The following is a 15,858-nucleotide window of genomic DNA, read 5'->3' as shown; positions in this document are numbered from 1 at the left end:
TATGAGCATATAGAGGATCAATGTGAAGCTAGGTAACTACAAGAGTATTCACATAGTTTCAGTTTAAGTCCTTTGGGAATCCACCATCACCAAAATTAGCTAACTTGAACTTATGGCAGTTTTATGTGAACCAAGAAGCTATTAGCGAGCTCTAGATCTGTGACACGAACGCAAAGACGAGGCAGCCTCCTGGGTCAGACAATGGAAACAGCGGCCTTTTGTCCATTATATGTATATAATTAGCGTTGCCTTAGCGTTTGTGTCGCAGATCTAAAGCTCGCTATGAAATTCTCCATGGCGATCACCTACCTGTGTTCCTCCTTCCTTCATGGATCTAGGCGTGCACTCCTGTATGACAAGTTCGTCTTTACTCACTTGAGACAGGGTCAGACATTTCCCCGTATCTACATGAGTTATCTGAAAAGCATGTAACAGAGAAACAGGCAAAGAGGACATTTACTAAGGGTCATATCAATTATAAAACATTTTTATGCCAATGTAAGATTCCACAGCCTAAAAGAAACATATTCCTCTCTTTGGCCAGCAGACCTGCTGCAACAAAAGGGTCCTAAAGTCGCGCACGGTCAAAGCCATGAAAATCGAGTTTGAAGTCAGAGCATCATAATTGGTCAAAACTTACTATTTTCTGATTTTGACATATTATTGGAGTCTGACATGTCTTCTATCATCTGTTGAAATTTTGAAGCAAAATGATGAAGGAAAGACCATAAAATAGCGTTTTTCTGGGCCATGTTTTTTGGCGTTTCAACGAAGCAGAAACTGGTTCGAAAATTTGGATTGAGCGCCACAGATAGGCTCCGCCCCTAACAACGACCAGAGTGATCTCATTGGTCAGTTTGCTGCTTGCCGCTAACCGAAGCGTGAAGCTCGCACACTGCCCAGTCGACTGGTGGGTGTGGGCGGGGTGTGCTATGCCCAGCCGCTTCTCCTGGCATCCTGGTCACTGATTGGTCAGTGAGGAGAGCGCCGACCCTGTGCTTGAATGAGCATTTCGGGGGTTGCTAGGGCTTACCTTCTATTGTCCGGAGGTGAAAACTGAATTGCCTGTCCCTTGATCGCGATTGCGTCGCAAGGAAAACTTTTAGGGGGCTTTTCTCGAAACAGTGATTTCCAAGACGTCTCGACATGCTCTCTTTTAAACTTCGATATCTCCGTAGCCGATTATTTTTGTAAGATGTGTTATATATCAATATAAAGCAGAAAGATTAGGAAATTTTGTCATGCAATTTTCAAATAATCGACTTCGCCCGACTTTAGGATCATTTTGTTGTAGCAGGTCACATATATCATTGCTCGGCATTCATATAGAGCGATCCCGCTTGGACTCTGCTGCAAATGTATCCACCCTGAAAACATCTCAGTATACTATTAAAATGCTGCTGTTGATATACAGCTCAATGCAATAATTTTCTGACTAAAGGAGGCATGTCATATCTTTAAAGATTACAAAAAAAAATCCTCCTGCAAGTAAGGTGTGAGAACTGACAGGCTGTCAAGATAGTCAAACCAAATTCTTGGCCAACACACACAAAAAAGAAAATATAGCAATTAATTTTGTTTTTCTGTCATTTAACCCTGCAAGATCATGTACCAACTCACAGGGAAATGAGGCATGGTTTGAAGCTGTGATAAAATTTGCACATTTACAAACATGTGAGGTTGGAACTGGATTGTGAGAGAGCATTCAATGCAGATGGATGTATGACCAGTAAAGCATCTGGACATGCGAAAATGTGGACATTCACTCCAAAAGGCCAGGCAATGTCAAATGAGTGGATGACATCCACATGGTGAGCTGTTTGCATCACAAGTACTTTAAATGTCCATATTTTTGGCACTGAGCAGCTCAAAAGCATACTCGCGTGTTCTTGAATTCGCGCTGAGTGATTGCCAACCCATTCAAAATATGCAGAGAAAATTTGTGAAGATATATTTGTGGGTTTTAGAATTCACTCTAGGCGAAAGAAGCGTGAAAATTGATGCACCACAAAAATTTGTGAATTTACAGTACTCATTATGCACTACCAGTGTATGATGATGGTAACATGCATTTCTATGAGGAGCAAAATGCAATCTTTCACTCTGTCTTGCCGCCATAGTCTTAATATTTCATGCTCCTTGTTGCAAACTCTTGCTGATGAGACAAACCTCAGGCACACTACAACAAAGGAAAGTTATGCTCACACTTCCTTCTTTGCATTTCTGTGCTAGATCAAAATACTCTGTCTGCAAACGTCCATTCAGAAATAATACAAACATAAACCAAGGAGACTAAATGACTGTGATTACAAGATAAGACGTTTGAAAATCTTGCTGAAAAAAAATCTTCTAAGACTCTAAACTTTATTGGAAAGGGTGAGAATCAATTCCAATGTATGTTTAATCAAAGTGCAACAAATTGAAAACTTCTCATACTTTTGTCAGTCTGTTAGAGCAAGACTATATAGTCTTTATTGAAACATACCATATAGGCAGCATTGAAGATTTACATTTGCACGTATCTATAAGTAACTTCACAAAACACACATCTACAAACATGGCAATCATACATACAGGGGATACACAAACAAACAATTCTAGGGGTGAGTACACAGTGAGATGAACACTACAACAAAATAACATATAAACAAATCACCAATGCAAGGACACAGCAATCATAAAAAGGCCACATTGATAGCAAACACTAAATATCAGCATATCACTATGCTATACAAACTACTGTAAATCTATCTAATGGAGAAGAGGTCCACTTTTGGCATCAAGCAAAGAGTACACACATATGCACATATCACTATGACTTATTGTAAATGGATATTTGTTTAGAAAATGTACGGAGCTTCCAGCAGAAAATAGCTGCGGTCACACTGGCAAAAGTTTAAGATCGCAAAGTGTTAATGAACTTTGGTCGTCTGTTACACTGGCAGGCAACTTCTCGATCTTTAAGTTCTTGAATTTTGGGTCACTAGCGCACATGCGCAAGAAAGATGCAAGAGTGTACCGCCTGATGGCTAATGATTGTGCCGTAATAACGTACACAGGTGCATCCAAATGAGGCACCACTCGCAAGAAAACCATCAATTGATGCTGCAAACCGATGGTGGACTGGTCATGTGACAAATTTCGCAAAATTTCAGTTGCCAGCATTCACACTACCCAAAGATAGAGAAAATTGGCGGGGGTCTGGGAAATTTCCCTTGTTTGAGTGGGAAGTTTCGCAGGCAATTTCATGGGAAGTGTGCAGTGACACTGGCAAAATTTCGAGATCTTAAAGATCACAATCTTAATCCGTTGAGGACGAGTCCCAAGTATACTCGGGCAAGTGTACATGGGAAATGAGTGTTGCAGCAAAATCAGCCCGTCCTCACCGGGTTAAACTTTGCGACCCTTTGCCTGTGTGACGACAGCTAAATTCACTTTCTGATCAATATGGATGCCAAAGTGCAATGATCTAATGACAGACTCCTATAACCTAATGCCTACGGAAGCATAATGGGACCTGCACTAAGTCTATGATAATCTCAGAGGGAAGAGCTAATTGTTTGCTCACTATTCAACTACTAGTAAATAAAGAATCTTGAAAAGTTTTGCCCAGCCACCAGAAGAATATGTAAAGATGTGACAAAACAAATGTAAAGAAGAACCCTCTTGGTCTTGACAATATTTTGGAAATCAATTCAGACTCACATATCCTTTAGCCCAGAGTTGCAATTTTGCAAATTTCTTTGACCGGCATGTAAAGAACATAAACCATTCATGGAAAACATCAACTGGACAGCAAATGTAGAGAAGTATCAGTGCAGGGAGGGTAAAATATGTAGAGAAGAAGTAAAGAAAGAAGTTGAGATTTAATTTGTAGATGAAAAGAAGAAGAGGAATACAAAGTGAAAGTCAGAGTCAGAAGAGGAACTAAAATTAGAGTCAGAGGAGTCAGTCAGAAGAAGTATTGGAGTCAGTGTTAGAGTTGGAGGAGTCATGGGTCAAGAGAGGCATTGCAGTCAGTGTCAGAATCAGACAGTCAAGAGTCAAAAGAGGTGCTAGAGTCAGTGTCAAGTCAGAGGAGGTCTTAGAATCAGTGTTGGAGTCAGAAAAGGTGTTAGAGTCAGTGTCGAGTCAGAGGAGGTCTTAGAATCAGTGTAAGAGTCAGAAGAGGGGTTAGAGTCAGTGTCAAGTCAGAGGAGGTCTTAGAATCAGTGTTGTAGTCAGAAAAGGTGTTAGAGTCAGTGTCGAGTCAGAGGAGGTCTTAGAATCAGTGTAAGAGTCAGAAGAGGTGTTAGAGTCAGTGTCAAGTCAGAGGAGGTCTTAGAATCAGTGTTGGAGTCAGAAAAGGTGTTAGAGTCAGTGTCGAGTCAGAGAAGGTCTTAGAATCAGTGTAAGAGTTAGAAGAGGTGTTAGAGTCAGTGTCGAGTCAGAGGAGGTCTTAGGATCAGTGTAAGAGTAAAAAAGACGTGTTAGAGTCAGTGTCGAGTCAGAAAAGGTGTTAGGGTCAGTGTCAAGTCAGAGGAGGTCTTAGAATCAGTGTTGGAGTCAGAAGAGGTGTTAGAGTCAGTGTCGAGTCAGTGGAGGTCTTAGGATTAGTGTAAGAGTCAAAAGACACGTTAGAGTCAGTGTCGAGTCAGAGGAGGTCTTAGAATCAGTGTTGGAGTCAGAAAAGGTGTTAGAGTCAGTGTCGAGTCAGAGGAGGTCTTAGGATCAGTGTAAGAGTCAAAAAGACATGTTAGAGTCAGTGTCGAGTCGTCGGAGGTCTTAGAATCAGTGTCAGAGTCAGAAGAGGTGTTAGAGTCAGTGTCAGAGCCACAGTCAGAGGAGTCATGAGTAAGAATTTTGAGGTATTAGAGTCAGTGCCACAGTCAGAAAAGTCAGTCAGAAGAGGTGTTGGAATCAGCAAAAGAGTAAGGGTCAGAAGAGGAGTTGGAGTCAGAATTAGAAGAGGAGTTAGAAATCAGCATCAGAGTCAGAAGAGGAGATGGAGTCAATTGATAAGTTAAAAAGAAGAGGAGGACAGACAACCTATTTGAGCAATCCAACCCTTGTTTGGAAAGTAATGTTCACAAAAACTGATCAAAGTAGATGTGCAAAGTCCATGAGACATTCTTTTAACCTATTGTCTATGGTAACTTGTTGTGTCCTCTAAAAGGTCTACTTGGATTTTAGAATCTTGGTAGGAAATAGGACAAGTTTCAATTGACAAACATCTGTGTTACTGAAGATTTCACATATAATGCCCATCACTTCCTTTTATCTTCTACAGGAACAAGGCCTACTGTCATAGATATGGAAACCCATGAAGTCAAATATAAATGGCTGGAAGTACATTGTAAAAATAGCACATCCTACTGCTAAATTCATTGTAAAGGTGTGAAAGAACTACTGTGGTGTCTTTTTAATGTACATTGTAGGGATCTCTGTTCGTTTCTATGATTGTCATCAAAATGTCCTGTCGCCCGGACATTTGAACCTGGTGTTCCTCGACTCTTTCTTGCAAGATGCATGAGTGTATGGAAAGTGTTTGTGTGTGTGTGTTGATGAATGAATGATATATATTTTCCTTCTCATCCGAGACCAGCTGCCACCAGTATTCAAAGCAAATGAGCTCACATTATTTGTATAACAAGGGGAGTGGAAATACTTTTGCATCTAATTCACATGTATACAATGAACAGTTTACGTTAAGGCACACCAGCAAGCAGTGGAAATGACTATGGGCTACAAATAACACACAGCGAAGACATTCACACATACTGACAAAGACAAAATACAGAAGCACGTCAAGTGGAACATCTCCTCCAGAATTTCATCACAACTAAAGAAATCTCATCTGGTGCGTTTTTGGTGGTTTTGTGGTGCAAGGTCACAAATAGAAACCACTACACGGATGAGGCAGAATACTGCTAGGATTGTTGTTGTCATGCTTACATATCCCTTTGCCCCTCCCTCAGGCTCCACTGGTGGGTAGTACTGTAAGATGTCAGGAGCGATCTCGGTGAGGAACCAGGTGAAGTTTTTGCAGTGGAGCCTCTCACGCAGGGCCAGCTGCTTGCTGATGTCGCCAAAGTTCTGGCCCTTCAAGTAGGGCCGGCGCTGGTAGAAGTGCTTGCCCCACTCATCCATCCACACCTCCACCACGCGAAGCAAGTTCTGAAGCGGGTTTACAAAGGACAGTCACTCATGAATGTGGCCACTCATGATGACTTTCATAGCAATGTGCAGCAGAAATTTGATGTGAGAAATATTGTATGACTTCATCCACCTCATGTATTGTCAAAGAAGTCTACTAAAACAGAACCAGTCTGAATTAGTTGTATCAAAGACATAAAGTGTATTCAAAGTTAAAGCGAAATCCCCACACCATATTAAAGGGGAGGCCAGGCGATTTTCATAATCTTACATCATGTAGTACAATAGTTGACAGCTCCATGTTTAGATTTGTGGTCCTTGAGCAGAGAGACCAATGCTCTGAAAAACCCAAAACAAATTACATGAATTCACCATAAGAACACATGAGTGGGGGCTCACCATTAGAATGCATGAGTAGGAGGCTCATATATTTCAGAAATGTAGAAATATAATTCCATCTCAATACCACTTGCTTGATAAGGTCACCTGTGTAGAATTCATGCATGCTTTCTTCTTCTGCTCTGCTTCCTTGAGCCCCCACTCATGCATTCTTATGGTGAAGCTGCTACAGTATGTCATCATCCTAGTTCATTGTGATTTGTTGTCAATTTTTAAAAAATTCTTATTCCTTATCCCAATCAGAGTTTCAATTCTGAAACTCTGTACCCAGTACAACCAATTTATAGTTGTTCAAATGTAAAAGTCTGCAAAATCAGCCAGATTTCTTCTTTAAAGTTGGATTTGGTTTTAGATAATTGACTACATCAAATCATAACACAGATGCAAAGCTAGGTTGAAAGGTTGCGTAATCATTTCACCTATGATATCCTGTAGCTCTGACTCCTTGAACAACAAGATAAAATTTTAGCTGCGTACTCTCCTATTGTGAATCTGGCAGATACTTTCAGATTCTTACAGTGCAATTCCAAACTACCTGTACTCACTTTATTGATTACCCCTGCCCCACCTGGAACAGAGTATGACATGAATTTTCGATAAATGTGTCCGACCCGCGAACACGGAATCTCCTCCATTTCCCCTCCACACATCCACACCTGAAAAGAGAATTCAAGAGAATGACAGCTCAGTATTAGAACATCAGTTCATGGGCATCATGGGATACTACATCTGCGATGCGCAGGCAAGAGTGGATCACTGCGAACTGGAAGCACAAGTTAACTTTGGAGTGGTTCAAATCAATAAGGTGTAAACTTGTCACTTTTAGACTGTTTCAAGGGTTAATGAATGCATCACATTCCATCCATTCATAAAACATGAATGTGTATCATATGTTTTATAAAATGGGTGCGCAACAAAGTAATAAAGTGGGCACCTTAAACTTATATTCCCAGCATGTCTCTACTGACACTGAGCCATGTATCCACGAGAAAACTTACAAGAAGCTATGAACCAATAAACACAAGCCAATGCAAAAACTTACCAGGGAAAAAAAAATTGCCAGAAAAAATTTTATAGGTGCATGGCTAAAAAATGTAAATCAGTGTGCAAACATGGTGAGGTAGTAAAACTACTCTTATATTGCGATCAGTCACTCATCTATCAGATTACAGAGATCCTGAGACTCGTTTTTATAAATCCATTTCATGGGTTTATGAAATGGCTGTATTGTACATGCTATAATACTAGAGGTGACAAAACGCTCTTCAATTGTTCCAAGATTAAGATCAAGGACCAAGATATGTAAAGCTCATGTGGGTTTAACATCCCAACCTCTCATACTTAATATACCTCTTGTGGTAGAGAACACCACTCCCATACTGAACTCATATGAAAGCCACTGCTGATGCTGTTCGAGCTATGTTGCCTTTTATCACAGCCTCAAACGTTCAATAATGCACAAACATTTTCATAAAATATTAACTGATTTCCCTCTCCATGGTCAACAATGACGACCAACGGAGGCCTACTACAATAAGGAAATCATCAAGTCAATCGATGGCACAGATAATGCCAGAGATTTAATGACATACTGTTCTAGGAAATACGGCTATTAAAGATAAATTGTTTGCACTGTAAACTGAAAACTGAAGCCAAGGTATGAGGCTGATGTACATACAGATACTGCATCATATTCTCACACAAATCAAATCAAAACTAATAAAATGATAAAAACCTGACATTAAAAAAAAAAAAAAAATCACTCAACAGAATCCAAAATTAACACACATTGGCCGACAGGCAGCAGTTTACTTAAAGTAGCTGACAACTGACCAGATACTGTAAGAGTTGTTATTTTCACAAATGAGGTCACAGATATTTTCACGAGATATTTTCGCGACTTGACAGTGAGACTATCGTAAGTGTACTAATGCCTGTCCATTCGCGATATTTTCACATGTTGTTAAAATCACGCTCAACAGTAATGTATGAAATTAGCAAAAATAACAGCTTTTACATTAGTCAACAATTTGTTTGTCTGAACTGCTTTCCTAGTTGCCCTGGCTAGTGATGAACATAGAGGGCGACACACTACCTGGTCATTGCTACTCACTTTGAAAGACAAGTCATACTGCTCCCCTCCCCATATCTCGAGCCCCTCGTCGTAACCTCCTAGCTCGTCAAGGAAGTACTTCCTGTCCACTGCAAACAGTCCACCAGCCATGATCGGCGTCCTGGACACAAGACATCAAAAACAAATGAAATAAAGACAGAATTATTACCGAAATCATGAACCATTACTATTTATCGAAAGTATGCAACCAAGGTTGTTCTCTTTTAGATAAGGCTAATATACTGCATACTGATCATTGTGAATAACATGAATTGTAACAATTAAAAATAATACAACATACATGTATGTACTCCAATTTCAGCTTGATAAGCTTATTGTTTTGTGAAATAAAATGAATGCTTACACAAGATACGGTCACTTCATCAAGTCATTCACAGATGATAGGAAATAGTATATCGATTCTCAGATAATTTTACCACATGGAAGCAGTAAATTGTGTACAGATTTAAAAAGAAACTAGAAATGTCGCTATGGCGACTGATGCCTCCGCCATAATGCATGATTCTCCCAATAGGGGTATAGTACAATGTCTTCACAATGTGTGATCCATGACAGTTTCACATAACTGGCAAAAAAATAAAAATATGACAGGTTTGTCAGAAATGACTTGAATGTTCACTTTCCTTGAACTGGGTTTGCTATAATTGTCAAAGAATGCAGGTACACATATTTGGGGAATTGAGAATTTTTACTTGAATTCTGACAGACCCTTTTATAAGTTTATGCACTGAGTAATTTCCAAGGTATGAAGAAAGAGTGTAATTACAGTACAATATATATATATATATATATATATATATATATATTTTTTTTTTTTTTTTTTTTGGGGGGGGGGCATTGAAACCTGGCCTTTGACCCATAACCTTTGGCAACCTTTGACATTCTGGCTGGAAATTTCCTGGAGAATCTCCATTAGGTAATGCATGTATATATTAAATTAGAAAACTAATAATGCAAGCATTTTATATACTAGTGTATGAGGGAAATAATAAAATATTGAGGAGTTGACCTTGACCTTTGACCCCATGACTATTGACCTATGACCCCTAAATTCCCTAGATAATCTCTGCCAGTCAGTACATGCGTATGTACCAAGTTCCATGAAGATACATTGAACCATTTGTGAGAAAAGTGATATTACAACATTTTCACCTAACCTTTGACCTTTTGACCTTTGACCTTATGACATGAAACTCTGGAGAATCTCTATGCAGTAGTACATGTCTACACTAAGTTTCAAGAAAATAAATGCGGACATTGCATATGGGGGAAATAGCAATATTTTTAGCATTTGACCTTGACCTTTTGACCTTTGACCTCTTGCCAATGTCACTAAAAACTACTCAACTAATTGTCCCATTATACATCATCCTTGGACCAAGTTTGGTGAAAGCTGCTTCATCCAGTTTTGAGTTATCACGTAAACAGATAAATTTCAGGATTTGACCTTGATCTTTGACCTTTGACCTCAGTCCGATTTCACTAAAAAACTAATCAAGTAATTGCCCTATCCTACATCATCCTCCGACAAAGTTTGGTAAAATTTGCTCGATCCAGTCTTGAGTTATCGCGTAAACGGATACAACTTCATGATTTGACCTTGACCTTTGACCTTTGACGGATTTCACCCAAAATCTAATCAACTGATTGCCCCATCATACTTTATACTTGGACCAAGTTTGGTAGAATTCAAGTCAATATTACTCAAGTTATCGCGTAAACGAAAGCGGACGGACGTACGGACGTACGTACGGACGTACGTACGGACGGACGGACAACCCGAAAACATAATGCCTCCGGCACCACTTCGTGGCGGAGGCATAAAAAAGAATAGGAAATGAAGATTTAAATCTACAGAATATCATGCCTATTTATTGAATGGATTGCTAGATAGGTACATTGGTGCATCAGTTTGCCAAAATGGAGGGGAAAAAAGAATGCCATAAAATATCAACAAGTAGCAACCTGGCAACCTATCAATCAGTTCAACTCATATTTCTACAGGCATATTTGATTTGGCTATTCAATAACCTAAGGGCAAACAGTAGCAGCTCTCCTAAAACAAAGACACTTCATGCTAATTAAACAATGCATGTTTACCTACGGAAGCAGAAAGAGTCAACATTACCACACTAAAGTAGGGTGCTAATATTTATAGATCCTTTTTTCAGACTTCATTTTTGTTATTTATAAATAAAAAAGAGGTCTTGCATAAGTCCATCATATTAATGGGGAAGGAAAATGAGTGACAAAAAAAATAATACGAGGGATTTGAAGTGGGAGTTGCTGACTCAACGTTTGTTGAGAAAAAGAGATCTCACATCTACAGCAAACATGGGAAAAAAAAGTAGGTAAAATGAGTAACATGGAAAAGCTGATGAGGGATGGGTGATTTAAAGAGCTAGAAGAGAAACCTTTCCATTATTTAGTCTGCCCTAGGCTGTCAAATCAATCAAGGCCTCGTCTCATTGCCACTTGGGGTATAATGACATGGCATGGGGGGAAAGGGGATGGAGATGTTCTAGCTACTGCATAATGCTATCAAAATGTTGTACACTACATCACGACACAACACTTACATCTACGTACTACTGTAAAAGTGAAAATGTAAGCACTTTGTATCAAAGTAATATTTTTGAGCTAGGTAGGGTACGATGAATTTTGTGTGTTCTTAATTCCGTGGAATAAAAGTATGAAATAGTGTTACATATGACAAGCAAAAAATTCTTGTGCTTTTATTATTGTGCTAGTTTCTTGTCTTGCAAAATGTGTGAAAATTTTCATACTGCATAAATGTTAATGTTTAAAGTATTTAGAAGGAAGATAAGGCATGTACATGCAAGTATTTTGTTTTGACAGATTAGTGATCGCTTCTTTCACATGACTTTCAAATTTTTCCAGATTTTGTCACCTGTTTTTGTTTTGGTTTGTTTCAATGGTTTGTTTGTTTGTTTGTGATGATCATCCAGTAAATGTATTTGAAGAATGGAATTCAATATTTCTAAACAGGAGTTGACTCCAAAAGAAAGAGACTTCTAGTCGGGCAAACTAATAAAGTAAAAATGCTTGAGGACTACCAATACGATGACTGGATCAGTCATGTTTGCGGAGTGATATGTTAAGATCAAGGAGGTTCAAGAGAATGGAGTCACAACTGTCGTATTTCCTTTGAAGTCACGTTCGATGCCGCCACTCGAAAGTATTTGAAGCATGTGGCAAATTGGATCTGCCGCGCAGATAGGAAGACAATTGACTCATGTCTCATTGCATAATCATCAGCCACTTTCTAACGAAAATATGTCTTTGTGATGGTAATTACTTTTCGCCATCCCTACTTATAAAAGATAGGTGGTATATACTGGTAAAGACACGGGGTTGCGAGAATAGAAATTGCGCATTTTTTTTTTTTTACTCCCCCCCCCCCCCCCCCCCCCTTCACTGGGATATTCATTATTCTCTTTCATCTGTACACGTATTACAACATATTTCAAATAACATCATACTTTTTTCGAATTCAATACAATATACATCAAGAAAAAAGGTGTCTGAAGAGACACCATTTTTTCTGAAACACTTGCAACTTATGATTATTTCTTGCAATAAATTTCTCTTTATCATAACATTCCCTTATACTATAATTACATAAATCAAAACGAGGTATTATTTTTCTTATTTTACAAACATAAATTTCATATCTCACAAGCATGGTAATACAATTCAATGCCGAATTGTTAATACCCCCAAAACCAAATAATTTATATTCCGTCGTAAATGTTATTTCTAACCCTGTGTTAACATTAATCCATTCTCTTACTTCAACCCACAATCTATAAACATATTGAGACTCACTCAAAAAATGTATTAAAGTCTCAACATGCACATTACAAAATGAACATTCTTTTCTTTCAACCAATCCAATTCTATTCAACATCTTATTTGTATATAAAATTCTATTAACTATTTTAAACTGAAACCATCGTAATTTAACATCTTCCATGCTCAAAAAATGATGAAATGAAAATGAAAATTACTCGACTGGCCGTGCCCGGCCACTAATCTGATATATCTCTTAATATAACTATACTCGAAGATTGATATCAGTTTTATTTGGAGGAATCAAGTGGAAAAGTGATAAAACTGGCTTTCCATGACGGTACAGTTTTAAACACTTTCACATGATACAGCTCTGATTTACACTTTTGCACATATTTCTTGAAGGGATTGACCTTTGTTTAATGAGCTTTGTCATTAAGTGAGATTTCGTATCATTTGATACACAAACAAGCAAAATACAGCCAACATTAAGTTAACGTTCAAAATTAATCTTCAGATTGCTCAGCAAGACGGTGGCATCAAACCCCGTCACCAAAGGCACAGATGCACCTGTGGAATTCTTTTTTACATCAATAGAAACGTGACAACTGTTTGAATAATTACAGCCAGTTGGAACTCCATCTCTTAAACCTCCTTGGTTAAGATCAACTGGCATGGACAATGACTGCCTGCTATGTGAAAACATGAACGTGACATTCCATCCTGTACTTGTAAACAAAGATGTGGCACACATCCTGTGCTTGTTAACATAGACGTGGCACTCCGCATGAGGTGAATACACACACCCATGGTAATCTCTCGAGTTTAAAGCTAATGTTTTTTGGGTGTTTTTTTTTGCACAACTCACCCAATGAGAAGTGACAGTATGTAATTCGTCCAAATCTGCGTCCTTCCCCTATAATGGAATGATTCACTTGGCAATGTTGCAGAACTTTCTCTCCCTCCTTCCTATCAATTCCCTTTTTTTTTTTTTTGGTTTCTTTGGTTTTTTTTTTTTTTTTGCTTGTCAGCTGATTTTGGAAGAGAGGTGCCTGAAAAAAAAATGTGAATACTTCTTTTTTTTATTTTGTTGCTTGTCATGACCCATCATCATTGGGTCAAATTCCCTTAGCAAAAAACTAGATCTGCCCCTATTTCTGATGGGCTAACTTATCATTGTGTAAGCATGTGTGTGTGTGTGTGTGTGTGTGTGTGTGTGTGTGTGTGTGTGTTTCTCCTAATTCTGGTATACATACGGATTTCTTATATATTGATTTGCCTAATTTTTACACTTCATGCTGGGCAAGACAACAATGAGTTCTGTGAGTAGTAGGAAGCATCTGTCTTGATGATTATATAAAACGGACACATCAAAAACATATTTCAAGATTCAATCAGTAGTCACTGTATCTACTTTTTCATTGTCACTCTATCAATCTTGAAAAAAAAATGTGTTTGTTTATGTACAGTAAACCAAAATATCTGTTTTCAGAAGCATCTGCACACTGGAGATGAAACCAAACACCAGCTACTGTCACAGCAAATGACAGTATGACACATCAAATAAGGTCTCTGATCACTTAAGACTTCATATAAATGGCAACCTCATCTTGGCACCAATATTACTCTTATATAGTCAACCTGTAAATGTAACACAACTGTTCAATTCGACAAATACAAACAAAAGAAAGTTAATCGTTGTTAAATTTCAATGGCTTATAAAACTAAAAATCAAACTTTATGCAAATGATACCCAACTGGCAAAAGATTGACTGAGGTATTGTCACCTTGAATTACCTACAGCAAAGTTAACGATTTGAATTAACCCCGAAAAACACTGAATACCTGGTATAGAAAATATTGAATAAATTTAACACTGTTCATCAAATATCAAACATTGGAGGAAAAAAATATTGAATATATAAACTATAGCACATTCTAAAAGCTCACTGAATATTGCCAAAAACATGACAGTTTAATCTGCTTTTAAAAAGACTTTGTTGAGCCAGTATAATAAATGCTGAGTCAGCATGTACAGAAATCAACATATTTCCCTTCCATTCAAGTAATAACTAGGCTGTGTGTTCGAGGTTTTGCCTACAAGTGTCTTTTGAAGACAGATTTTCATGTCTTTTTTTTTCTGCTTCTTCATCTTCTTCTATTACGGTGATGTACTTGTATCTTCAGTCTGTTTGCTTTGATGTACAATTGTAAAGCGCCTTGAGCATTTTAATCAAAGTGGAGAACGGCGCTATAGAAATTGTATGTATGTATTATTATTATTATTACAATGCATTGCCATTGACAGGTGAATTGGTAATTTCTCTCGGACAGGCTTTGTGTTTTGTTTGTAAATCATGCTGAAGTCATTTTCGTTTTGTCTTAATCTGATTTTTAATTTTGAGATATCCCTCACTAGCTTTAAATAGGCCGCTGTCTTTCTCAGTTTTATCTCTTTTCCATACTGTCTTAACATAGTTGTACCCTATCTAGTCTTATTGAGTTCCAACTGAATTAGAATTTGAAATAAATTCATATGATAAGTAGTAATGGGTTATCCAGTGCCACTGTTGCATCAGAATCTAATTTCATACAAGTTGGATAAAAATCCTTTATTATTTCATTCTCCAGCTGACCTTCGTATGCATACTGCCCTAAACAGCAGACCAGAATCAATTCATAATAGACGCTTTCGACTGCTGGTGAGCGTGTCTGATGAAATATTCAAACCCGTGATCTTACAGGGAAACTGCATTGCCAACTGTCATAGGGCCACAAAGCTAAGTAGCATGCTCTCCGAGGATAGTTTATTCATGACAATACAAATGGCTTGCCCCACTCAGGGGATATTACGACATATAGCTAGTGGCGGTAGTGGGGAATATGCAAAGACCAATTCAAGAAAAAAAAAAAAAACACACAAAAAAAACTCTTGAAATGTATCCCTGGCTGCATTTTATGCAACATACAACACTTATGAGAAAGAAAGAGAGGGAGAATGAGAGACTCTCAATTGTATTCATAAATTCTGCATTCACAGCTGAAATCAATCCATGTGCTCAAATTTCAAATCTCCATCTTAATACCGCTCACATTAAAAGATGCATCTGAGTTGTTTACAACTGTCAGACATACCATACTGGTTAGATAACTGAACAATATGACACTTCATAAAGGATTTCAAAATCTCTCTGAACTTGTGTGCTTTTTTATATCTTCACATGAGTATCAAAATTATGATTGATATTTCCAATAATCTATGAAAATCACATTTTATATGATTATTTCTTCCAATTTGATTTAATATGCATGTACAGGTATTTATTTATGATGTACTATTTTGTGTTCCCAATTTAAACACCATCATGTATCATGTA

General features: G+C 38.0%; 1 protein-coding gene across 2 annotated transcripts in view; it reads right to left on the bottom strand.

Moving 5' to 3' along the window:
* LOC139713289 (polypeptide N-acetylgalactosaminyltransferase 10-like) overlaps positions 1 to 15,858 on the bottom strand; it is a 30,882-nt gene that overhangs the window by 2,773 nt on the left and 12,251 nt on the right. Inside the window, exons 3-7 of one of the 2 annotated variants that reach the window (XM_071625036.1) lie at positions 8,648 to 8,768; positions 7,080 to 7,190; positions 5,935 to 6,156; positions 3,706 to 3,741; positions 310 to 417 (exon numbers count right to left, since the gene is read on the bottom strand). In XM_071625036.1, coding sequence (XP_071481137.1) covers positions 310 to 417; positions 3,706 to 3,741; positions 5,935 to 6,156; positions 7,080 to 7,190; positions 8,648 to 8,768 — 598 coding nt within the window. The remainder of the gene's footprint in view (positions 1 to 309; positions 418 to 3,705; positions 3,742 to 5,934; positions 6,157 to 7,079; positions 7,191 to 8,647; positions 8,769 to 15,858) is intronic. The other variant, XM_071625041.1, reaches the window with a different exon arrangement.

Source organism: Diadema antillarum, unplaced genomic scaffold (assembly GCF_040938485.1).
Source record: "Diadema antillarum isolate AM-2024a unplaced genomic scaffold, OU_Dant_1.0 scf00000043, whole genome shotgun sequence".
NCBI classification, from domain to species: domain Eukaryota; kingdom Metazoa; phylum Echinodermata; class Echinoidea; order Diadematoida; family Diadematidae; genus Diadema; species Diadema antillarum.
This window is presented reverse-complemented; position numbering and strand designations above follow the sequence as displayed.